General features: G+C 30.8%; 1 protein-coding gene, 2 long non-coding RNA genes and 1 other non-coding gene across 7 annotated transcripts; 3 read left to right on the forward strand and 1 right to left on the reverse strand.

The window, feature by feature from the left end:
- The first annotated feature begins 2800 nt into the window (after window positions 1–2800).
- LOC105324041 (kinesin-like protein KIFC1) lies at window positions 2801–13713 on the forward strand. 4 transcript variants are annotated; one of them, XM_034479248.2, is made up of 17 exons: window positions 2801–2857; window positions 3330–3493; window positions 3981–4185; window positions 6584–6700; window positions 6868–6997; window positions 7319–7464; window positions 7954–7989; window positions 8112–8183; window positions 8308–8459; window positions 8679–8780; window positions 8937–9017; window positions 9241–9420; window positions 9719–9880; window positions 10045–10195; window positions 11934–12070; window positions 12194–12340; window positions 12435–13713. In XM_034479248.2, exons 2-17 carry the CDS (start codon window positions 3419–3421, stop codon window positions 12477–12479), a joined length of 1938 nt encoding a protein of 645 aa, XP_034335139.2. In that variant the 5' UTR covers window positions 2801–2857; window positions 3330–3418; the 3' UTR covers window positions 12480–13713. The 4 variants fall into 4 exon arrangements, with proteins under 4 accessions (XP_034335139.2, XP_034335137.2, XP_034335138.2 ...); XM_034479246.2 differs by having other exon boundaries at window positions 2832–2866; XM_034479247.2 differs by having other exon boundaries at window positions 2857–2989.
- A 1981-nt stretch (window positions 13714–15694) lies between these two features.
- On the forward strand, window positions 15695–19547 carry LOC105343959 (uncharacterized). The gene is made up of 4 exons (XR_010709792.1): window positions 15695–15799; window positions 15925–15983; window positions 17913–18053; window positions 19106–19547. It is a non-coding gene; the product is annotated as an uncharacterized protein (transcript).
- Window positions 19548–21235: 1688 nt separating this feature from the next.
- Window positions 21236–22437, forward strand: LOC117685376 (uncharacterized). Its single transcript, XR_010709711.1, has 3 exons — window positions 21236–21353; window positions 21799–21948; window positions 22094–22437. It is a non-coding gene; the product is annotated as an uncharacterized lncRNA (long non-coding RNA).
- Window positions 22438–23095: 658 nt separating this feature from the next.
- LOC105326405 (uncharacterized) lies at window positions 23096–24412 on the reverse strand. The gene is made up of 3 exons (XR_010709712.1): window positions 24116–24412; window positions 23461–23592; window positions 23096–23254 (listed from the first exon to the last, which is right to left on the reverse strand). It is a non-coding gene; the product is annotated as an uncharacterized lncRNA (long non-coding RNA).
- Window positions 24413–27883: the final 3471 nt, after the last annotated feature.

Below are 27883 nucleotides of genomic sequence, written 5' to 3' on the forward strand. Positions count from 1 at the left end.
ACATGTTTACTCGGTGTAGTAAACACCGGATGCTAAAGGGGAGTACAATGTACTTTATTTCGATAAAAAAATCGATAGGGTTTTTTCATATAAGAACAAAATCATGGGACGTAGTACAAAATTCTTTAAATAAGCAATTTTAAAAGCATTTATTTGAGACAATTACAGTATTTCTATTACAAATGGGAAAAATTGCCTATAAATAGGCATTAAACGTTTTCCAAAAAATTCATAAGTCCCAGAGAAAGGGGGGTTCCGATCCCCGCCCCCCCCCCCCCTGGATCCGCCAATGATCCTGGAACAGCTGGTTTTTTAAATACATATTTCTATTAATCGCTCAAAAAGTTAATGCATATATTTAATTCGAGAATGTCAGAATATAGTTTCCTAGGCCCTTGCACATTTAATATTCTCTATGCGTGTTTAGTTTTTCCCCCGAACATTTCTTACTGTGTAAAGTTCCCGTTATAAGCTTATAATTATAAACATTTCCTTAAATCTGAACAAGGAATTTTTTGAAAAACAATGTACGTAACAATATGGAATGTTTTCCCCCGCTTTTTATGAAATAACGGGATATGCCGTTTTTAAAGATACATGTATAGATTGTTAAAAGGAAAAAAAAATGAATTGGTGATGAAGAAATAGGTAAATGAAATTATGTACATTGTACTACGGATAAATTTGTTCCACCTTTTTATCCAGACTAGGCGTCTATCTAGGTACTGTAGAAACATGCGGTTATTATAATAATAACTCTGACTGTTTTGAAGATTATTAGATTATTATAAGATATGATATTTTAAACACACTGGACGGAAGAAATCAAACTGATATTAATATCTATACTACTATTAATATTAAAATAATAGACTCGAATTTTGGGCTTTATTACTGAGAAATCGGAAAACTTCTGCATGTCTTTTGTATTGTATATTTTAAACATTATTGGTACTTAAAGATTAATGATTTGCTTTTAATTTTTCTTACTCAACCCTCGCTAATTAAAAATCAACGAAAATTCCTTTAAAAAATCCGCAAAGCATCTGGATTTTTTGGGATTTTACAATCTTGCGCATGCTTATTACATTCACGCTAAATTACGAAAGACTAGATTTAATTTATGTCTGCACAATATCACATTTGCATGGAGAAACTCAGAAACGATAATACAAATACGTGTAAATTTTCATTGAAAATTTGCTATATATTCGTTCATCAAAGAAAATATGGGAGATAACTCTAACTTATTGCATTTAATATGAAAAATCCCGACAGTTACGAATATGAACATGGTGTATAAATTTGAAGTGAGTAAAAACCATTGGTAAAAAAGTGTTGAATTTTTCATTTACATTAATTAAATTTTTAGATGAAAGGTATATGTACAGCCACAAAATCGTGTGTTATGAATGATTTGACTGTTAATTTCAACACAACTTCATTAATTTTCTCCAAAATCGTTTCGGAGCGATTCTGCAAATTTTTTGCTACATTACGGGTATATGGGAGGCATTTTAACTGTGGTGAAGGCCTGTCCCGAGTCACAGTTAGATTATTCTAACTAATCAGAGTGTAGTGAAACTAATAGCAGTATTGTAGGCTTAAAGCTTGGTTATGTAAATGTCAACAAAACGGTGTGTCGATGAATCTATTTCGTAAATGTCCGATATCTTATGCAATGTCAACCCGTGCACGCACGGGTCACCCAAGTCTAGTGTTAACATTAAAATACAGAAAATAGGACCATTTTGCTAACTGTATTTATGAAAATCAAAGGGTGGTTGCCGTGTTCGATGTAAAAGCGCGTAAAATGTTAGTGTATTTTACATGCATCGAGAACATTATCTGCTATGTAAATAGAGTGACTGTCCTCTACGTAATGTGCCTACATCTAGATATTACTCTATTTTTAAAGTTTTCTTTCCACTTTAGGTAATAAATGTAACCGAGCAGTCAAGGAAAATGAAGATGGTGTACTGTGTATCTCATGACTTATTTTTATTTTGAATATAGAGGCATTGACCTACAAAGTAATACATTATATGAGAACACATACAAAATGAAAGAAATACATTAGCTATAAGTTACCACAAATACATTATACGTTTCATAAAAACATCAATAACAGTGCGTACTGTAAAGAAAGCTAACCTTTGAACTGTACAGACACATTCCAAGTATTGTCACTTCAATTACAAAAATACACTTTAGTATTGACAATGCAATTAAAATAAAACCAGAGACTAAGCATTTACACTGATAAGTAAAACATAAGTTCATATGAAATTTACATACCATACGATGCCACAGATATCAACCGGATGGTATTTTCTTGAAACGGTATACTGCTCTAACTTAATTAGAATTATAGGTAACTTATTTATACACCTAGCTTCATAATAATTGGTTAATGTTATGAACCAATGAAATTACAGATAGGGAGAACACAATTTACTTGCGCAGTAAAACTTTGACTGATATAATTTTAAGATTCTATTGAACAAAACTAAAAATAGAAAATACAAAACGAATAAATACACATAGACATATTACTCTACTATCACATAAACCTGCTCTTTTTTTATAGACATATTACCCTACTATCACATAAACCTGCTCTTTTTTTTTCCGACACCCTCATTTAGGAAAGTATGATTTTCTTCGTGCTTGTAAAAATATTCTTCAAGACTATAGTGAGAAACGTTCTTGGGAAATCATCCTAAATAATAAAAAAGACTGTTTCCCCCCCCCAAATACTTGATTCACATTTAGCAATTTAAAAAGCATCGTATTTAATCAGGTACGGGTATCGGTAGTTTCGGTTTCGTATTGATTAATGGCGAAGCTATTCAAGGTAATTTAAGTAAGTCACCACGGAGTGCCATAGTTTAAAAGAAATAATGCTTTGTAATGATTTACATTTATTACGAATGATAAAATTCTCTTGAAAATGGTACATTAACAATTTGCTGAAGGTAGAGAAAAGGTAGACATAAGGAGGAACTTGTTGTTTTTATCTCTTTATTACTCATATGTTGAGGTATAAAACAAAAGTAGATTTTTCATAGACAGGATTTTTGTATATATATTCGTCAGTATCCATTTATCGTATTCTTATAAAATACCTTGTTAGAGAAGTTGTCTTAGTTTTTTTCAATTGCCTTTAAAAAATATAGACTAGCAAGGCAAAAAATGAAAGTAAAAAAGACGAATGACGTAATAGATTTTTTAAGCCGTAGTATATAGAACATTGTGTTTTTTACCATTGGATATTGCAATAACGGTAGATACTTCATGAGACTCTATTTTTGTTACATTTGTTTCAGTAAATACGAAGCTGCAGTTTAATAAAGACATGTACGTGAACATTGTCAGCAAAATGAGAAAGCAGTGAACTGGGTCGTAGATATAAAGGATGAGATTTTGGAGGCTCATTCGACAAGTTAAGAGTATGAAGAAACTTGTCGTTATTTTTAGCTTCCTATGGCAGGTGAGTTTAATATATTACACTGTTTGTCCATATTTATCTTTGGTGGTATACAATTAATATTAGAGTACTACAGATTATTTACATTGTACAGAATATTTACATTGTACTAATCGCATCAAATTTGCTATTATTATTTTTTCTGTGTGTGTGTGTGTGTGTGTGTGCTTTTTTTGTGTGTGAAAGTCTTTCTTTCTGATTACATTCAAAAGTATTATTTTTAATCTTTCAATCAAAACTCATTAAGATTCCCTTTTGAATCTACAAATAATTTAAGCTTTATTTGAAATCTATTTCTATAATAACAGCATTGAATTGATAAGCATAAATATATATTTTATAAACACTTCTATATGTAATTGAATCATAGGAAGATATTGTAAAAATTATTAATTTTTGTTAGCAATATGAGATAAAAAAATGTTACTGCACTATAACCACATGTTTTGGAATTTGAAATTTTGTACTGACATAAATATTTATACCATAGTTCTCCACTTGTATTGGAGGATGCTACGACATGAAACAAACCATTCAAACTGTTTCGGATTGTCCCCGCACGGAGGCTGAATGGAATGTTAGGGCAGTGATGAAGAACTGTGCTGCAATGTGTTCAGATTTTAGTTATCATTGTCTGATAACTAAAGAAATGAATGCAACGATAGAAGTATGCGCGGAGCCAAAATATATTCAAGGTAAAAACCTTTAGAATGCGTGACCTTAAGGAAGGAGTGTTCTCGTTATCAAACATACTTCTTATAAAAAGAATTCCATAAAATTTTGGCACAAACAGATCATATAACCAAATGATTTATCAGTTAAATCAAATTTTACCTCCTTGTTTTCGCATTAAGGTCAGGTCAAGGTCATTACCTATTTCCTCAACTTAAAGAATGATTAAAATAAATTAAAATAAATGTAGTTATAAAAATCTGCAGTTATGTAGACACCTGTTTAAAATATGAAGATTCTATTTTTCAATGAAATTATAGAATATCAGAATGTTTATCAGACTATACTTCTAAATTGGAATAAATATTTAAACTAAAATTGATATTTTTCAGCCTGCATTTACTATAATTTTCTTAAATTTTGAAGATATTTTAATTAATTTTTTTATGCTTCCAATATTAAAATTGCATTATACAGACTGTACATAATGATATAAATTGATAGAGAAGCTAATATATTGACCATTTTATTAAAGAGAAAAACTGATTTTTCACGCTCATCAATATATAGAATTATCGCTTTAAAAATCTTATAAAAATGTAATTTGATAGGCAAATCATGTTTTCTAAATATATTTTGAAACCCAAGTATCATATTATTAGTTAACGGTAATAAAAAAAATTCAGCATTAATGTTATTGTTTAAAAATGCTAAAACAGACTCATTAATCTACAGCTATTATAAATATCGAAACATCTGATATTTTCCTACGCCAATATTCTGCCAAAAACATAGCCCTTGTTAGATTCTAAACATTGATTACTATTTCTATGCCAAGTTGTATCCCCGAATACCCAAACTCCGTCACCATAAGCAGAAAACCTCCCGCGTTTCTCTGTAAATTATTTTTTGTGTTTTTATCATTTGCAACCACTAAATATAATCTGAAACAATATAATTTATAAAATTATTAACAAAAATATTTTTATTTTTATTCAAATAAGCTCTCTGAATACGATGTTTATCATGCATGCTTATAATATCTTATGAACCTAACTCCGTCACCCACATGCTCTATGATATGGCAGGAAATGAAGACACATTAACGATTTAGTTAAAACTCCATTTGTATCTAGTCCAAGTTAAAATAAGTAAAAATGGTGCATACAATTTAAATTGTATTTAATTTCATCGAAATGAAATGATCGCCAGAATAAAAAATGGGTCCATGTAACAACAATCACAATGGCCTTTTCAGAATGTATGGATGCCGTTTGATTTATGTCCTTATATATTTAAAATATCTTATCTCATTAATTTATATATTATTTATTATATTATTTATTTATTACATTTTTAGAAATGTAGCATATTCTAAATAGCGATATACCGGAGATATCTATACCCTGTATAAGGCAAAAGTATCGGCATGAGCGATTTGACGTTATCATCAAGAGTAGTACATGGCTATTGCGGACTGAAAAAAAATGTATTAATTACCTTAATCAAAAATGTATCACATGTAAAATGTTTCATCTTGACCTCTCTAAAAATGGCTGACCACCGTAAATGGTCGAATGGGCCCGCATGTCAGAAATATCGATATTTTAGTGCACCTGTGAAAAAGTTTGAGCTGATTTCACACAATTAATGGTGCATGAAATGAACAAGGTTTAATTCTGTTATTTTTTGACACATTCTTAAATTTAACCGTTGCAAATTGTTGCAAATTGATTAAAAAAATTTGACATGTAAAAAATGACGTCATAATCGTACTTGATTTCAAACGGCGAGGAGTTTCCAGAAAGTGACGGAGTTAGGGTAGTGACGGAGTTAGGGGGCTATGCGATATAATTAATATAGTAAAAAAAAGAAAAATATACTATTTTAATTTCCTTTCATCTTGATTTAATGAACAATGAAATTTACGTTTGAAAAGTCAAAAACCAGAAAATATTCCTTCCTTAAATGTAACTATCATTTTGCTTAACAACTTTTCAAATTGAAAAACAAAATGTGTATTTAGGGCACAGAAATATTTCACAATAATAATTTAGTTAGTATCAAAACAATATCATAGCTGCTATTTTCTTTGCATACATGTACCTCTTACCATTGATTTAAAATTAATTTCTTTTAAATTTTCATTTACATGCGCATTAAAACCGGATAAGATACTGTTTGTCACTGTTTACTATTTTCGCACTGTCAACTGTAAAATGGATACAAATGGAACTTTTTACCTAAAAACACTAAAAATAATATTTTTCAGCATCAGCAACTGTATTCAGCCGAAAATAAATTGAATAAATTTGAGACATTATGTAATTAAAACACATCACCTCAAGATATACAAAAATCAAAGAGCGTAATGCAGTATGCCACATAATATTGACTATGCTCTGTTTACACCTGTTACAGGATACTGTACATACTTTGATACCGCCGACGAGAGAATCAAAGGCCTTTATGCTGCTGACTGTTCCAAGTACCAAAACCCATGTCCAACAAGATACCATTCCACAGAAGCATTTCTATGTGTGTCGACTTTTTTCATATTTGTATTGAATATATATATAAGAAAACGAATACATATATTAGTGATTAAATCCTTGAATGAAAAAAAGCATTGATATATAAAAACATAGAAAAGACATATTAGACATTTGTATGATTTAAAAAAAATGAATATTCCTTTTTCTCAGATCAAGATTGTTATGATATGGTGAGAGCATACGTCGCTGTTCATCCATCATCTACAAGCTCTACACCAGTCAATACCAACACATTAACAAATTCGACAGGAAACAGTTTAAATAACACTTCTGAAGACATGTAAGTGGTAAACCATCTTGGCTGCATTCTTGCAGCATGTAGCTTAGTTTTCTCTTGTTCAATTTACTCTCAATTAAGGTAAAGCCCCTTTTGAGTTGTGAAACAGAAAAATAAAATAAAATATTAGAAATACAAAATTTGAAATATGAATACGATTAAATGCTAGTATTGAATAACACGTCGAATATTTTAAATGATTATCTACCTTGCACTGTGTATTATGATTCTTTTTACTACCATAAAACAAGTTATTGAAATGTGATAATTGCAAAACGTGTTTAACGTCACATAATTCCCATATTTATTATATTTTATACTCAGGTCCATAACAATAATTGTTATAGCGATTGTGGTAGTACTGGTAGTCATTACAGTGATTGGGGTGATAATATTCATCAGACTAGGAAAATGTTCACTTCTGAAGAGGGACGCTGAAGCAGGAAACTTTCTTGATATAAAAATCACAGGTTGCTTTTTATGTCTTTCTTTCTTTCTTTGGCCTGTCTTTGTAGTAATAACAAATTAAAGAATAATAAAGTTTAGAAAAACTTTTACCTAAAATATTTTAGATTCCTTATTAAACGCGAAGAATTAATATCCGCGTTAATCGCGAGAATCAGCTATCGCCAACTTTAAAATCTCTTGTTTTTTTAGACTGTTTTGAACTTTATGAAATTAAAACAAAAATTGTTGTTCGTGATTTTATATCTCGCGGTTTGATGCAAAACAGAGAACTTGCGGAGTTAAGTACTTGCGTATAATAAAGAATTTACAGTAATTATACGCAACTGACAATTGATTATAGCATTTAAATAGAAAGTGAAATCATTCACGCTTTTTTGACCTGGATGCATTGCTTGCTTATTGGACACATAAATCTTAAATAGACGTTTAATGCATGGTGTATAATTAAAAACAAAATCGAGGGAATCAATTTTTATTTGTATTTTGATTAGAAGGAGGAGATTTGAAGGAAAGGGAAATTCTATTAGGTAGGTATCAAACAATAAATAATAAAAGAATAAGATTATTGAATAACTGTAAACTTTAAAGTATTCGATAAGGTTACTTGATGTATACATGTAGTTACATTGAATTTATTTTTGCATCTCAGACGGCAACGCATCGAAAGTCGAAGATGAGGCGCCTGACTTCACTGAAGAAATAAGAAGACTTAAAGAAGAATGTTAGACTATAAATAATGCATCTTTATTTTATTTCTAGATGAAATAGAGTTTGACTTTTTATTTGACAAAACAAATCTTTATATTGGTTGGAATGTGTTTAGTGTTCTGACATCTCTATTCTAGATGAAGCAAAAATAGCAGAATTTAATAGGGAAATTGAAATTTTGAAATGTCAAACTGAGAAGGATATGGACGATAAAGAAAAGTTAAAGCGACAAGTTTTGGAGAAAAACAAAGAATGCAAAACTCTTAACAATAGGTTACAAGAAGCAAAGGTAAAAAAATTTAATTTATCCAAAGCGCCTTTTTCACAAAAGTTACAAGAAGCAAAGGTTAATATTTAAATTTATTCAGACAGAAACACTTTCGATAATTTTTGCAGACTTACCATATAAAAAGTACAAATGTACTTAGTCATTAAAAGCTGAGAATTCTTAAAACTAAACTTTTTGATATATTTCAATAAAATGATGACGAAAAATTGTTTTGTTAAGGGAAACATTCGAGTACTTTGCCGCATTAGGAAAAGTGAAAGCACCAATTGTCTATCAGCCACAAAAACGACTGTTATAATTGACAGAAATACAGACCCACCGGTACTTTTATTATCAATGCTATTTAAAATGTTATTTTAACAATACTATTATCATAATAAATTTTAACAATAGTTACTCATTAAAAATTCCTTCGTTTTGTTGAATTATAATAATACGTCATACGTAACATATGATTACGTCTGTACACTGTTGTAGAAAAAATTCCCATTTGAAAGAGTCTTCGATGCAAACAGTACCCAGGAAGTAGTTTATGAAGAAATCAGCGAATTAATAAGAGTAAGTTCTAATTGATGCATGTATGTCAAATTATACATAATCACAAAAACCTTCATTTTTATATTAACGTGTTAAACAATTTGCATGTCATATTTTGATTGCCTGCATATTTAAGATAAATCTCAGGCAAACAGAAAGACAAAAAGTTAATAAAATTTTGGTGTCTTGGTGTGGCAAACATGCTTGATTAGAAAAGTTTAGTTGTTTTAAATATACTTTGTAGAGTTTCCTGGATGGATACAATTTATGCATCTTTGCCTATGGTCAAACAGGGTCTGGTAAAACATACACTATGGAGGGACCTCAAGAAAAGAATAAGGAAATGAAACATCAAGGGATAATACCCAGGGCAATGAAGCAAGTGTTTAAGAGTGTTGAAGACTTAGAAGTGTGTGGATGGACGGTACGTAAATGTTTAAATGGACTCAGTTCCTTCAGTAAATATTAAATGCTAAATTGATATTCTATTTTCAATCATTTTTGTGCAAATTAATTTTATTAACGGAAGAAAAAATTGTTCTTAAATTTGACAACGCTTCATGACTTAAAGATGGAATAACATGGAGGCAGTTTACCTCTGGTACTCAAATAAACGACAGTTTGATTGATATGACGATAGATAACATTGCATTCTTTTTAAACAGGAAATGTATACATTTGTTGTATATCAATATTGATTTTTCTGCGTTTATACAAAACAGTATCAATTTTGTGCATCATATTTTGAACTCTACAATGAGGATATACGAGACTTGGCAAAGGGTTCGAATGATGAAGGAAAGAAAGTGACTAAAGGCGTAACTGAAAATGCTAGAACATCAAAACCAATTATTACTGAAAAGGAAGTGAAAACCACGGAAGAGGTGAGGGAAAATATCATCATTGGAAATTGAAGACTCTCTGACCTGAACAATATTTTCTATGTCAGAAGTACATGTGGTATGGTTATTCTGACCAAATTGACCTAATTCCACGCCATAATTACTATTTTTTGCAAATGAAATCCTATAATGTTGTCATGATTCAGGTAATGAAGTTCTACGAAGAATCGTCGAGACATAGAACATCTGCTAAAACTGCACGCAATGAGAGATCATCTAGAAGTCATGCAATTTTTCGGCTCAATATGAGTGGAAGAGTTATTAAAAATGACGAAGGACAACAAGACACATGTTCTGGTATAAATAATGATATGCATCAAATTAACAAAGTATAAAGCCGTAGCTACGGGCATTTATATTAATGGGTTTTTCAACACAGAAAACTAAACAGCGCCTCCACAACTACATTGAGAAAACAGACAAATTTTATTATATCTGTAGTACTGAAAAGGGTCATAAACATTAACATTTTCGCCATGAAAGTTCTTGTAACAATGTAATGTCAATTATAAAAGAGCTACATTTACTTACAATTTAGATAATTTTTTAAATAAATGTAGTTTTAAAGACAAAGCTATACCTACAGGTATATAACTATCAAAATGTTTCTTACATTTTATAAGGTCACTGAATTACTCATGTGACCTATTGATATCTGTTTTTGTCCGTCGTCGCTAGTCGCCGGTGTACGTTGGTCCTATAAACATTTAAGCTTCTTCTCTGAAATCATTTAAACCAAATGTAGCATATAACATCAATGGATGGGGGGGGGGGGTAAAATTGTGAAATTTATGTGGTCACTAATGATTTTATTGTGAAAATACATCAATTATTTGAAAATCTTCTCCTCCGTTCCTGGGTATTATTAAGCACATAAAGTAAGTACATAGTTATTATGAGGAAGAACGCCTCTTCCAAAATTGTGAATTTCAAGGTCCCAAGATCAGAGGTATTGGTTTTTGGGCAGGGCTCTAATGATTATGTTGAGAAAATGCATTAACTCATCAAAAAGTCTTCTCCTCTGCTCCTGGATATTAAGCAGATAAACTGAGTACATAATGTGATGAAGAAGAATGCCTCTTCCAAAATTGTGAATTTCATGGACCCTGGGTCAGGGATTCTTGTGTTAGGGCGATGCTCTAATGATTACATAGTGAAAATTCATTAATTCTTTGAAAATCTTCTTCTATGCTAATTAGTAATATCTCAATAAATGCCTCTTTAAAAATGAGAATTTCATGGTCCCTGGGTCAGGGTTCTAGTGTGAGGATGGGGGCTGTTAATAAATTCTGTACAAGTTATTTGAAAATCTTTTCTGCTCCTGGGTTCTATTCTGATGAATTAGGTACATACTTAGGATGAGGAAGAATTTCTATTCTAAAACTATGAATTCAATGGCTTCTGGGTCAGGGGTTCTTGTGTTACGACAGGACTCTAATGATTATATAGGGTAGGATGGTGTAATTTAAAAGTTTGTTCAATTATGGCACTCTATACTATACAACAATTTTTTATAATTTAGAAAGGTTATTGGATTAAACAATACTGGAATTTTAAAAATGATTTCAGTAGCCCTGCAATTGTAATGTACATGAATATACATTGCAAAAGCCACACTGCAGTTACTCAGGTGACCAATAAGGCTTACGGGCCTCTTGTGTCAAAATAATAACTGTTATGTTGCAGATATATCGGGTTTCCATTAATTGAGTCTCCTTTTTTTGCACAGCAAGTTTCAACCCATTTAATTAATTTTTGAGATCTGATATTCAGTTTTATCCCATTAATGTGAAATATTGATATATGTTTTTAAATGTCAACATTGATATTTCTTTATCCATTTTAGAATTTAATTATTGCAAACAATGATTACAAACATACACATTATTTGTTATGACGGCCACAATACTCTATAATTTTGTTTAATCTTTTTTCTATTTAGAGTACTCTTCAGTCGTCTGTAATCAACTGAAATATTATTTACTGAATATAAGCATTCATTGAATTTATAGTATTGAATGGACATTTTTTGTAGGGACAATGACTCTGGTAGATTTGGCCGGAAGTGAACGATTGGACGATTCTGCGAACATTAGTACAAATACAGAAACAAAAAAGATAAACTTGAGTTTGCTGGAACTGACGAAAGTTCTTCGCTCTCTTCGGAGAAAGGCAATTATATTTAAAAACAAATGGACTCTACTACTGCATTAAATAAGATGGCTTACGCCCCCAATTCATATTACTAATAAAACTACTCTTTCATTATTTATTAAAATATTTATAATTTTCCAGGAAAAACCAGTATATCGCAATTCAAAACTGACACACTTGCTACAAGATTCTTTAGGAGGAAACAGTAAAACACTTATGATTGTGAATGTTTCTCCGTCAGAAGATTGTCTAAAGGAAACGGAGAGGACTTTGGAGTTTGGAAGAGAGGTTCATTAAAATTATCAATTTTATCTGTTTTTATTAAATTGGCTGCAATATTCCACCTATTCGTATATTACATTTTCATTATCTTTTTTTACAGGTCAGCAAAGTAGTGCTTGAAAACGTTGCACGAAAAAATAAATAATGCCATGTTATTTAAGAAGATTTTACAATGCTATTCTATTGTGTCCTCTGCTAATTTTTAAACTCATTATTTGTTGTATATTGATTTGTTAATTGATACAATGTGTACGATATCAGGACTAAACAAGAGATAATTCTGTTGAATTCAACTATATGCAAGTTCGTAAGTATTTCTAGTTTACCTATTATGTAATCGGTTTGTCAATATTTTATACATTGTATTCAGTTAAGTGAAAGTGAATACTATTGAAATATGTAATTGTCATTTACTTAGTATTCTAAATTTTTTTTGTCAACTTTTAGATAATACTCTCTCTCTTATTCTTCTTTAAAATATGATAAAACGCTTTTTTTTCCAACTAAAAATCATACAGATTAACATATTGTTTAATGCAATTACGATATTGTCTTATTGAGTGCAAAAACACTTCTAATGATCGATATGTTTACCTTTTCGTTGTAAAAGTGATGTACATTTATAATCACTATATATGCATTGCTGATTAAAACAATTTCATTCTAGGAAATCGAAATAAGTTTTTAAAATGAATAACTTTATTATACGCCCTCCCCAAAGGAGAAGGGGTATACTATTTTACCATTGTCTGTCTGTCTGTCCGTCCTTCCTTCTGTTTGTCCGTCTGTCTGTCTGTCCAAAACAAAAATTTGTTGAATTGTTCTCAGCAACTATTTATCGCAAATGCTTGAAATTTTAACACATTATTTTTAAGGCATATCTTATCGTGGGATATATTTTTGTACCAATCGAACGTCAACTTCCTGTTTTATGACGACTTTATTTATTTTTAGCCAATAGCTCAAACAAATTTTCCTCAAAGATTTCTCAGCAACTATATATTGCAGATGCTTGAAATTTTAACACACTATTTATTTATGCATGCCATATTGTGGGATATATTTTTGTACTAATCGGACGTCAACTTCCTGTTTAATGTCGACTTTGCTTATTTTGCATATTCACGTCAGAGCGGGGTTATTACTAGTGAGTATTAGCTCACAGAAATCTTGTTTAAATCTAGATTTTCCTAACAATGGCAATTTCATGTTCATAATTTTTTTTAAATATTTTGATAAGTATACGTACATTCGTGTATTTTTGTACTGGATCAAACCAGTTTCAAGACTTCTTCGTCTAATATTTTGGTCTATTTGTGTTCTATGTGGCAATGCTTTGAAAGTAGATTAACTCGAAATAAATTTCGTTTTTTGTTTGACTTATGTCTTGTTCTTGGATCTCCTTTTGTATAGTACATGTATAACATTCATTTTATCATCATCATCATCATCATCATCATCATCATCATCATCGTCTGATTGTGTCTTTCTTATAAACTGATTTTTCTTTACTCTTATTTCATATATAAGGAAAACATCTTTATAAGGTTGTTTTGCAAGAATATTAAAATCACAACAAACACCCATCTAAGTTTATTTTGTTTTTCCTTTAAAATATAAAAAAAAATCTTTTGTTTTTTGATAAAATGCAATAAAATGCAATCAATACAGAGGTTATTATACACATGATGATTAAAAAGAGGTCATTTCATAATTATTGAAAGCAAATGCATATAACAATAATTTTGTTATTGACAGTCATTATTTTCCATTAGTTGATTAGTATTGATTGCCCGTATGTGACCAAATTCTTATTTTCTTCATAATTATCCGTTCAAAGTATACATTGCATAGCTGCTCAGGTGTCATGCACAAATATGTTCATGATATATTAAATAAACACTCAACAAAACTTCTAGGTGATCACCCTGATAAATATAATAGTTTGAAAATCACGAAATCAAATAATGTAAAAATTTCAAAATTTTATAATTGATATGACCCTCCATCAATAGTACAGATAAAATAATACATAATCAACAATTGATATCAATTAACCGTGACGAACCATTGAATTTGTTTTTATCTACTTGAGATTATTATGATTGGCAATTTCATGAAATTAGTAGTAGTCTTAAGTGATAGATTAAAATATACTTAACATGATCAAAGTGGTCATTGAGAAAACGGCCAGAGCAGTTGAAATGTTTTTGTCTTCCTTGTTTCTACGAAAGATGGTACTCACTTCACATTTGCTCTTTATTTTTTCCTCGATATTGTTTTTAACAAAATTAAGCAATCCGAAGAAAATGTTATTTTGAAATAATTGCTCTCATCCATAAGTGTAACGTCATTTCAAACGTTAATTAAAAAACTGCCCAAATGATCTCAGCAAAAATCAATCAACCGGAAGTGTTTGTGATATTTAGCTTATATTCAAGTTCTCAGGTTGCAACCAGAGGACAAGGACAATGCATTGTTCTTAACTATTTGAAAGTTTAGTGGAAATCAGTCACCCCGACGAAAAATCAAATAAATGTGCTTATTTTGTATAGTAAATCAATTATAATTGGTGAACACTTACAGCTTTGGTTCAGTGTATATCAAAGTAAAACAATACTTGAGAAAGCATACGCTCTATGTTTCCTTGTCGAAAAGCAATCAAGAAACACTTAATTTTTATTCAAAACATACTTTTTTAAAAACAAAACGTCATGATGATACTTTGTCGTCATTAGGATAATTTTTTTTTTTACATAATTCCTCTCTAAATTTTTAAACTATTTAATCTTATGTTTAGAACCCTCGTTAGAACTTTCATAATTTGGACGAAAACCTAATAATTATACGGGCATATAGTCTTTTTTAAACTTTTAACCTTCTAAAATAAATCGAGAGTATGCTGGTAATATTACTGACTCTCTTATGTTACAAATTGACTATGCTTATCAATTTTATATAAACTTGGAAATATGGTTTATTATTTTTTAAAAATCTCTATGAACAAAAACTTGAATACACATGTAGGATGAAATGTATTATGATTAAATAATAAGTGTGATTATGTTGCGAAACATCAAAAAAGGCTTTTAACAAAATGTTTCCCAAGTCAAACATAAATTGTTTGATTATTAGGGAAGTAATAAAAGATGAAAATATAACTATCTGGCTATTCATACATCAATTAAATTGATTTAGATAGTGAAGTTCAACTGCTTGAGATGAATACGTTTAAGGAAATATTGATAAAACCCGTTCCATTTCCTTCCTAGAACCACTTTGCCGCATATCTTTTGCATGTACAAATATAAAAGTACTTTTAATAGCATTGGACTTTTTGGCAATTGTCAATTCAATTCAATTTCAATCACCCCGTGCATAACAAGAAATGATAAATATGACTTCAAATTATGAACCTGTGCTTATTTCAACTGTTCTGTTTGCAGATAGGATTTTATGCTAAATGTAACGTATTTTATTTTCTAAGGTTCTATATCGTCTATAAGCAGTATATCTATTCTTTCCAAGATTTTCATGTCCTTATTTTAATAACATTCTTGCAACAGTCTTCTGATATTTAAAAAATGTAGCTCAGCGATGCAGTGTCCAAATGATAAATACTTCCATCCTATGATGAATATCTGCACAGGTTTGTTTGTAATTATTTTGTACATCTCCTATGTATATTTATCGATTTATTGGTGTATTACTTGTTTGCAAATTTTTGCTGTAAGCCCGTTAGAAGAACCGTGTGTGTGTGTGTGTAAAAGAGAATGACATTCATTCCAATGAAATGACAAATATCACATGTAACAGCAATAATTAAAAAAAATACGAGCTCATATACTTGTTATTAAATGTCACACTTTTTAAACAATTTTATATTGCTTCAATAAAAAAGTGTGAAAAGTATTTGTTCTAATAAATAACCGAATAGAATGCAAACTCTTTTGATAATGTTACCATACAATAATCTGGACTTGTTTGAATAGTCAATTAATGTCAGAAAATTGCAGGTATACTAGTATATAATAAAAAGAGGATCCCATCTGTTATTCAATACGTTACGTATTTCATTGAATCTAATCTTGATGTTGAATTAATTTTAAAAAAATACGGAGTCTGAGTTAATTCACTTCATGACATGTATATAATCGTTTATAGTTGCATATTTTCTAGATGAATGACACACTATCATAATGACAGTTATATAAACTGGTGGATGATATCACAATGTTAATAGTTCCAAGATTTCACAAACCCGCAGAATATATTCTTTGATTTTAAATGTTATATAGTTCTCTCACGAAGTACAAAAATGTTCACATATTCTCGGTGGGACTGCTGAAAAACCATGTATTGAATAGGAAACTCGGTATTCCTAATAATAAATTCTTAATTTTCAATGCTGTTACAATGTATAACTATTTTTGGGAGTTGATTTTAATCAGCTCTCCTATGCAGTTACTCTGGCAAACCGAAAGTGAAACAGTGTTTGGACCTAAGCACAAATCATCACCGCTGACAAGACTTAGTTCTTGAAGATAATAGAAAAATTCGATGTAATGTATGCTGAAGCATTGTTATTCAAGGAAACTTATCTATAAACACTTTGAAAATAGTCAGATTTTATATAATACGAACAATTTAGATATTATTGTAGTCTCATGTGTTCCTACGCCAGAGTTTAATAAAGTCTCGTACAACCAGACGCTCGGCTGTCTCCGTAAATCTCCGACAAGCAGAGAAGCTCTCTTGCTTGTCGGAGATTAACGGAGACAGCCGAGCGTCTGGTTGAACGAGACTAGAGTTCGATATCAATAGTGCTTGGATCCATACGATTTTTAGAATTGTTTCGATTACTAAATAATATATAGTTTGAAATATATCTTTAAATATTACACAGCATGATTCATATGGGGTTTCTAGAAATTCTTGTCGGAAAAGTCTAAAATTTCATATAATAAAAAGTGCGTAATTCAAATACAGACTAGAAACTTCAGTACTTTGATTTGTTTATTGTTTTTACGTTGTAATTCACGAAAAAGAATTTCAAACCTCCTATATGAAAAGTGTAAAACTTATATTTATCAATTGCCCAATAAAAAATCAGAGTAGACACATGCACTGAAATTTGCATTTTTTTAAAGGCAAGTACGCACGATTGTATATGATTGTATACAGCAAAGTCTGACATTAGTTACCTCAATCAGATTTCTTGCATATATTGCACGTTAATACAAAGTCAATTGAGTGGATTCTGAGCTCACAATTTTACTTTTGATATCAAACTTTTGGTGAGTTTAGGGATATTACTTTGAATTCGTCTTTGACATTATTGTGATTATTGAAATAAATATTGTAACTTTCAGGATAGGAAAATAATATAACTGCCGTGACGTGTCTATAATATAACTATAAGTGTAAACTTCATTTAACAATATGGACAGCAAATGCTTTATAAGGAATTTACATGCTGAAATTGCTTTCGGTATCATCAACAATGATATAATGTAGACTGATCACAACACACAACTTTTGATGGGCATTTGATAAAATCCATTTTAGTATCTTGTAGATTGTACGCCTGGTTATTATGGACCCAACTGCTCGAAGCCATGTCGTTATCCTGGATATGGGTCATGGTGTCAGAAGGAATGTTTCTGTAATATGACAATCTGCAGTCACGTCAGTGGATGTTCTGAATATGACTTAGATGGTACAAATTTGAAATGCAATGAAAAAGATTGATACATTAAAGAAAATAGACCTACATTCTTCCCAACTCTAAACAATGTGTCAATTCTATAAGTATCATCTAGTGTATGTTATTCAAGTCCCTGAGTTTAATAAAGGGGCATGGTCACGATTTTGGTCAAAAATTATTTTTCCGATTTTTATATTTACAATGCTTCAAAAAGGCATTTTTAATAGGCAACCGAAATTTAGGTGTCATTAGTTGAGTTACAAGCGAGTTACAGAGCTTGGAATGCTTGGCTATGGAAACAAAGCGTTTGTTTACATTTTGAACGTCGAAGTAAAAATTTCAATTTTAAACCTAAAACGAATGTGTTAAACGTTAGGAACTCTTTATTTATCCTTAGAATAAATAAAAAGATAGACAAATAAGCTGGGAAAAGATTTTTTATTGGTACATTGAACTTATGTAAACAAAAACAGAGCACGAGCCTTGTTTACATGGAAAAGAATTGTGGTCCCTGTATCTGGCTTATAACTTTACGAATGACTCTCAAATTTTATTTGATCATTAGAAATGCATTTCAAAAAGCATTCAAATAATAAGAACATTAAAATAGAATTTGTCCAAAATCGTGACCATGCCCCTTTAAATTGTGTAAAAAGATTAAGTTTACTCAAGTCTGTCCCAAGATATGTTTGCCGAGTATTTTCTTTAATTATTCGATATTAATAAATACCCTTTGATTCAGACAATGATTATTCAATGTTATGAACAAATCCAAAGATTTCGACTTTGAAACGCCCCTCTAGCTTGTCAGGTTTCAATACACGGCTTAAAAAAGACTACTTGATTTTCCATTGCTAAAGAGATGAAGGTACCCGAATGATAGCATTGAAAAATTGTGCGAGGTATTCCGAGTGACTTCCGAATGAAGAAAAGATGTCAACATTCCCCATTGGAAATCTTTTTGTTCCTGTGAATTTTTACGAGGAAGAAATGATAATGTGGTAGTAATTTTTAAGAAACTACTTTGTGATGGGTAAATCGTAGATTTTCTTTATTTTCTCTAGGACATGAGAGTACAACAAGTAACAATGACATTCCGATGATCATAGGTCTCTCTCTGGGGTTTGGCATCGTATTGATGATTGTTGCTTTTTTTGTTATCACTGTGGCAAACAGAAAGTTCTACATGGGGCAAATAAGAGAAAATGCCCATTATGTTGGATCAGTTGTGACAGAACATAGCAGCACAACAAACAATTTGGATAGAAGTCCTGGACCATACACTCGTTATTGCGGTGCAAGTGAGATAACAGACAGCAGTATTTACATGTTAGCAAGTTCACTTCGATAACAAGACTCTGATCAAAAGTAAAATAATTTGATTCAGAAACTTCTTCGAATTTTTAACACGGTGAACAATTATGTTTACGTTAAATGTTGATGTTTTAACATTTTTATTTGAATTAATGTATAGTGACAATTAAACAAATGTACTTTTCCTTAATAATACACTTAACATTGTACAGTGAATAAAACATTTATTTCATGTTTGATTTATTACTGATAACTCTGGCATGTATAAAAGAAGTGGTGTGTTTGGGATATCAACTCTTTGGTTATAATTTGTCTCGCACAACGATGCTTTAACACGTACATGTAGAGAAAAATGTTTATGGCATCAGCACTGTTTTAATATTAAACATATTTATATGCACAGAAAGAGATTTATTATGGATAAAAAATAACCAGTTATATGAAATTAAAAACAATCTACTCATAAATAATTGATTATGATTTTTAATAGGCAACCAAAATCTGAGTTCCATTTGTTGAGTTATAAGCAAGTTACAGAGCTTGCAATTGTTTGCCATGTAACCAAAGCTTTTGTTTACATTTTGAATATAGGAGTGAACATTCCAATTTTAAACTTTAAATGAATGTGTTAAACGTTAGGAATTGTTATACCCCTGTAAAACAGTTACTATATAACTCTATACGAAAAAAAGTCCAGCATTTTGACTGTTGGACTGGAACTGTTAGATAGAACTGTTAAAATCGACTGTTAAAAAAGACTGTTGACCGGTGACGTCACATTCCGGGAAAACGTGTTATTGATTAGAAGGGGTATAACAAAACAGTTGTTGACTGTGTCTCGGGCAACAGTTGATCTGTCGGACCGGCTCGCAAACTGTTGCCCGCGGCCTTCGGCCTTGGGCAACAGTTTGCGAGCCGGTCCGACAGATCAACTGTTGCCCTCGACCCCAGTCAACAACTGTATACTGTTTATTTATGCTTAAAACAAATAAGAAGATAGAAAAGCTTGAAAAAGATTTTTACTGGTATATTAAACCTATGTAAACAAAAACAGGGCACGAGCCTTGTTTATATGACAAAGATTTGTGAGCCCTGAGTCTTGATTATAATTTTACGACTGACTGTCAAATTTAATATGATCATTAGAAATGCTTTACTAAAGCATTGTAAATAATGAAAACAGAAAAAATTGAATTTGACCAAAATCGTGACCTTGCCCCTTTAAAGCTAAAGGGCGGAATGTATGCAATAAACGGAATGCCAAAGGAAACAAGTCTACTGCATCAAAATCAGACAGAAGATGTTGCAGAGGTAAAGTGCTAATAGAAGCTTATAGCATATAGCTACTTAGTAATTGTGGATATGCGTGAGAGTTATGAACGGTAAATAACCTTGCAATGTAATGCTCGGCCTCATACCTCCGATATAGATATCTTATTAAGGGTTGTAGTTCAATATCATGATCTTATTTCTTTTTGGATTTAGGTGAACATTAAACTGTTTTAGTCAGCATTATTATGTTTTTCTTTTAAAGATTCATATTACATTCCGAATATATAGATGGAAATGCATCTTTTTGTAGAACCATAAAATGAACATCTTTCAAAAGTAATTTTGAAAATTGGTTATATTTGATAATCACATAATAGCAATTTGCTGGTTTATAGCGTTAGCAACAACAAAAAATTAAGTATTTTTAAATTTAGTAGACTATGAATACCAAGAATTGCTTCCTATTGCAATAATAGAAAACAAACACACGGAAAACATAAATAAATACAATGCCTGTTTTGACTTCCGTCATGTAATAGTTACACAACCACAAACAACAAAATGATTTCACAAATCCAATTTCATTTTCATTTTTTCAAGCACCAGAATTGAAAGGAAAGGGGAAATGATTACTAACACCTTAACACCTCAAACCAAAGACCATTAAACTGAAATACCAAAATTTCTTGGCAGTTTTTCTGATTTTCAGCTCTGTAGATTTGAAAGGTAGGGCACATAAATCTGTTTTTAGCGTGACGTTAAGGAACGTAAAACCCTAAAAAGAAGTAATAAAATGAATTTGATTTAGGTTTTCGTTTCTACAATAAAGTGAAACGCCAAAATTGTGTTATCACTGATTGTTCTACGTTTACCTCGTTTATATGGCAAGTAATTCAAATATTGAACTTTACTAGGTACGTACACCTTTAATTTCTATTTCACTGTTTATTTCCTTATTTTCAATTTAATTTTTTACATGGTACCATATAGATGGGGGGGGGGGGGGGACTCCATGTTGATTAAGATTAATCGTTGCTGCGCAAAAAACTGCCCCCCATGATAAGTTCCTGTTTACAGATTTTTTAATGAATTAAAATTTATCTACAATGGATTAAGTATAAATCTTTGCAGTGTACCTCATATTGTCTTAAACATAAGCTTAATTTTATAGACTGTCGGATTGGTTATTTTGGAAACAACTGTTCGATGCAGTGCAGATATTCAAATTATGGAACACATTGCCAACAAGATTGTTCTCACTGTGAAAAAGAAGAATGTGATATAAAAATCGGCTGCGTTACAACTGATATAAATCCCAAAGGTAGTCTAAAATATTTTAGAAAAAATGACAATGTTAATGAATATTTACAGTGTGGTCAAAGTTAGACTAAAACGTTTAAACGAGTGAATGATAAATTTGACACTTTTCTTTAAAACAACACGTTTTATCATTAATTTTTATCTAGATACTGCTAATCCTGAGGAAATCTCTGCAGGCTCAATTCATGTCATTTATGTCACTATAGGGATGATGTCTTCGGGATTGTTCGTGATGTTTGTTTCTTTTTCCTGTGTCTTTCTGAGAAGAGTACTTTTCTTCAGACTTGAGAGAAGATGATCTTGTCATGCAGCTATAGACAGGGTTTGTTTAATCGAGATTAATATCTGTGAAGAACATTTACTAATATTTAAAGAATTGTTTTATATAGTAGTGTATATTTGTCTTGTCATTAATCGTCATACAGATTTTTACGTCTACTGTAAATCTATGACGTTTAGTTAAATCTGCACTCCTTTAACATTTTTCAAGATGTCGAATTATAGAAATTATGTACTATGATTGTGATAATTTTAAAATGAAAGTGAGGAAAAATGACAATTTTGATTTGTGTTCATAGCTTGAATGGTTATTTTTTGTAATGATTAACGTATTATTGATGATTTTGTACATCTTTTAACATAATTTCTTTCTAGTTTGTGGACTATAACTTTGTCCTTTCAATGAATAAAAATGAATAGAATGAAAACAATAATCGATTAGCAATGCACCTAATGAATCGTTAAGATAATATCAATGTTCAATTATATTTAATCTTGTTCAAAGTAAAATTCAAATGTTTGATAATCAGTCGCATATTTTAGAATTCTTACAAATCATATGTTGAGAAACAAATCACCCAATTTAATCTTATTTTTATTGCCAATGGCAGGACAGTCAAAATACAATATACGATGTACGATTAAATCATGCAATTAAATAAACATTAAAACATCATATTCCTATAAGCAATTGAAACTAAAGCTTCTCGAAATATTAATGTTGGTACATTAGTTTGTCATTCACCTCCATATAGTCCTTTTGTAACAGTAATTACATTATTTCAAACAGAGTCATCATTTCTCTCTTGTTCTTCTAATGAGTTTTGTAGAACAGTATCGGTAGGTGAACGGACGTCAACATTTTCTTTGTGTGGACTGACGGTTTAATTTTTGTCTGATTTCATAGTAACCCCTATAGGATGGGATCAATTTTATGACCTTGAAGATGACAAGAACCAAAAGAAGACATACGATACATCCCAGTAAGAAATTCGATGTTGGAAATTCCACTGTCATTTTACCACTACCTGTTAAAGATAAACGTAATCAATAGTATAGAGAACATAGAAATTCATAAACTTTATGTGCTCATTATTATTTTAATTTGAGAAACGTATACGACCAGGATTCTTATAGAGATTTGAGTTATTAACCGTACATTGGAATTTCGACATACATTTTATGAAATTTCTTTTGCTTTGATTAAACAGGCCTGTTAATGCAATTTACCCACCAATATCTACGCATCCTATGATGACATGACACTGGTATTCAGCACAGTAACATTTTTGTTGACAATCAGTGCCATAGCTTGGATAACGACACGTTTTTGTACAGTTGACGCCATAGAAACCGGCCATGCAACCTACAAATACCAATACAGAATATCAACAAAACACGACTATTGAATACACATTTAACCACCTTTCACTAACAAAATTTTTTTCTTATTATTATCTGGTAACTCTGGTAATGTTTAAGTTGAACTTTCTCTGAACTTCTTTGTACGTCAAATTTAAATTGATTAAATTCCTTCTATACAATTATGTATCAAATTTAAATATTTGCCAAATATGTATTCAGCAAACTTTTTTGCTGTCTGTCATTTGTCAGATTTTATTCAAATTCGTTTTTGCACCCATTTTGGCTTAAATGTAGATAGTTTTTTCGTAAAACAAATTCATGTCAGAAATATCTTTTTACAAATTTAATTTATTTTAATTGAGAGAAAAGCTTTGTAGTCCTGAACAGTTGTGAAAATGAAATGTTTTCTTACAGACAGTCGACACATGTACACAGAAACCTTACTGTCCTGAATTTAAATTTTAAAATAAGTTTAAATATGATATGCATAGCACGAATAAAGCAGCACAAATTTAATTACTTACGGACGCATTTTCCCATTTCCGCGTTCCAGATGTAATCAGTGCAACAAGGTTGAAACGTTGATCTATATATATTCATTAAGTGGTAATTATTTGATATAAATAATATTACTGTACTCGAATGAATAGACCTTAAAAAATAAAGACAAAGAAACTCACCCAACACATTTACCACCCGCAAATATATTACAATGGAACATGATCAGAAAAACTTTAATCACAAATAGAAAAACTGATTTTGTCCTCTCTTTTGCCATCGTGTATGTTGTTTGATTCCGAAATAACCAATCCTTCCCATTCCGGTTTTAAACAAATAGTAAAAATTACACATATATATACACACAATGTTAAAATTTTGCATCCATGGGAATTTTGATCGCATCAAGCATGATTTATATACAAGTTATGAGAACACGTACTTTAAAAATAAAGATTTTGAATAAGATTAAAAAAAAACAAAAACAAAAAAAACAATCAATTATCTTACAAAAAAGCACATAGAATGTTTATGACTCTATTTTTAAGCGCTAAATATAAAAACGTCAAAGTGCAAAAAATAATCAATTTATTTAATACTAGAAATATTTCGTTGACGACAATATAAATGACTGGGTAATGTGATAATCTTACTTGAAAATTTTTGATTCATGCCCTTTCTAAACAAAAAACTCTAGAATTCAGCGCGTATTCTTTTGAAATGTGCATTATTTCCTATTGTTTTTAAAACATCCTAAAAATGTATGGAATTGGCTTTCTGTGTATGCTGGTATGCAGTTTACTATACCAAATGATATGATAACGAATAAAGAATTAAAGAACACATGAAGCGAACGTGAACTCTGTAGATACATTTATATTGTTACACATAATCAATAGAGGAAGCCCTACTCTTTCTTTTCACCCTTTCCAGAGACTTTAATATTTAAGGTATTGGATACGTTAAATAAACCATGAAAATACTGATGATGCATTTTCGAAACGTTAAACTTGTGTAATAGTCATCTATAGAATACTGTTCCGTTTATTTTTGCTTAAATTGGCCCAGATTAAAGATGAATGTTTAAACGTATGTCATTATGCTGCGTGTGCATGAACTTTATCTTTAAATGTCTATATAGTTAAGGTCTTCCGTTTCCAACGGAAGACCTTTCTATTATTGTGCGGGTTAAGATTATTCTTATTTTTAGGGTCTTCCGTTTTCAACGGAAGACCCTCTTGTTATTCTATTGTTTCTTTTTCATTATTATTATTTTTCTTTTTCTTTATTTTTCTGACTTTTTCAAAGCTTAATATCTCAAAAAGTTTTCAACAGATTTACATGAAACTTTCAGGGATTATGAAGCATTTTTGTGCCTCAAAGTTATAAAATTTTCAACTACAACGTCACTTCCGTTTTTACGTTACGTCAATTTTTAAATTTTAAAAAAGTAATTTTGTCCAGGGCGTTTTTCAAAAACGGTTCAAGATAAAGACTTGGAATTTTCTGTGTTGAAGCAATGATCGTTTTTATTTGGACATAAGACTGGAAATTAGTTTCCGTCACTTCCGGTCTAAACCGGAAGTGTTTTAAAATTTTCGAATTTTCGAATTTTTCGTTTTAATTTAAAATGTTTACGAGGTTTGTAGAGTTTGTTATGCTGAACACGAATCTGAAATCCGTTTGAAAATCGGACGATGCATTACAGAGATATCGGGGGTTAATAATTGATTTTTCCGGAAATTTTGATTCCGCGTCCTTGGTTTAAAAAATAGCGTAATGTTTAAAGTAAAATTAACTCGTACCAAAAATAAACGCTAAGTCGTACTTGAACACATTCGGATTTTTTTGTTAAGTCGTTCTTGAAATCAGAAAGGTTTTTGTTAAGTCGTACATAAAATCATTCGTATTTTGTTAAGTCGTACCAGGAATAATTCGATTTTTTTCATCTTTTTATTTTAGTTACTCTTGTTATTGGTTTAAGGGCTCTGCTTCATACAGGAACTTCCAGCTTTACTTCCGATATTAACGGAAGACCCACTCGTTGCTTTGCAACGAGCTTTGCTCTAGTTCTTTTTTTTTTTTTCTTCCTAGACGCGAACTTTGAGGCTTCATATCGTGCTCATTTCTGAACGGTTTTTGCTCAAATTTTCAGGGCTAATGGACTTTACAAAACACTATCTTCATCAATTCATAGAAGTTAGAATTCCCTTTCCGTTAACGAGTTATTCCCCTTTTAAATTTTTTTAGGGCCTTTGGTTTCCAGACAAAGGCTCCGAGACTATAATAGCAGGGAATGGGAATCCAACGAATTTGAATAACAAAGACATTGAAGTTGTATACATCGGTTTTTGTTTTTGGATTACTTTCCTTATTTAGGAAAAGGTAGGGGGTCAAAAAACAGGATTCCAAAAAGTGCAAAAATTTAGACATATTTTCCTTTATATCTTTTTAACGAAAAATATTTTGTTAAGACATGTAGAATAAAAGTTGTGCAGAATATCAAGGGCTTTCATTTGACACCAATAAAAAAGGGCTGGCCCCTTAGATTAAGGGCCAATAGCCCCTAAAAGTTTTTGCTTAATAACTCAAAAACGGTTAGGATTTTGATATGGATGTCGCTGGAAAAGTTGTTTGTTGGGATCTCATAAAGGTCGTAACAATATTATTTTGTAAGTGATTTGTGTAGTATGAGTGTAAAAAGCTTTACATGTTGACATGTACCTGTTTTCATTAGACAAGTTAACGAAAGTCTTTGTGCGTACAACTGGCATAAAGTTGCCGCAGAAAGTATGCTGGTTTATACAGGAGGCATTAATTTATAAGAAATTTGTTTTTGTTGGAGTACATGCTTTTTTAAGGAGTTTAAGTCATTGTTGTTAAGTTCTTATAGTGCAAAATCATTAAAAACGGCAATTGGAAAACAAAACATTCTTTTTCTTTTCTATTTAACCACAAAATATGGAATTAAAAAACTATATGCATTACATTTTATTTATTAACTCCATGCATTTAAAATCTACCTTGAATCAGAGCTGTGTGTGTGTGTACCATTACGTAAGCTCTCCCTCGCCCGCGGCCGAGAAAATCGGTCACCATGCTCGCGGCTGTAGCGGTCAGCGGTTATCTAATACACGAGAGCTGTGTCTCTCATATACATGTATGAGTTTATTTAGCCGCGAACTCGATAATTGGTTTCGTTTTGATTACACATAATTTTTTTATGGATTAAACGATTGGGTGTCAATTAAGAAATCGTTCAGTTAATTAATAAAAGCAATGTCACTCTCAATCTAAAGCAATAATAGACACAGATCAATTGTGGGTTTTAAGTTTAAAATAAATAACTTTTATTTGATAGAGTATGTTCATTATACTGCAAACTTTTCAAATCTTCCTGGGTTCTGAACTGTGCCTGTCTGTGCGTTGTACATATACCTTTACGTAATATATCCTTCGCCAACGGCCGATGAGATCAGCCACGGCTGCACTACCTAGCGGTTATTAAGCGGGTTTTAATACACAAGATTCTCACACTGCGACGCACACTTACATGCATATGAACGTGTTTGAGTTAATATAGCCGTAAAAACAGGAACTGTTTTAATTTAATCCTATAAAAGTTTGTCCATCTTGTATTTATTCAATTGAACATTTGAGTGTAAATGAATATTAATGAGCGATATTACTCCAAATCGTAAACATCGTACATTTAAGACATAAATTAATGGTTAGTTTGTTTATGTAAAATATTTTAGAAACTGCACAAATAATGTTTTGAATCAACCCCCCCC

This window comes from Magallana gigas, chromosome 9 (assembly GCF_963853765.1).
Source record: "Magallana gigas chromosome 9, xbMagGiga1.1, whole genome shotgun sequence".
NCBI lineage: Eukaryota > Metazoa > Mollusca > Bivalvia > Ostreida > Ostreidae > Magallana > Magallana gigas.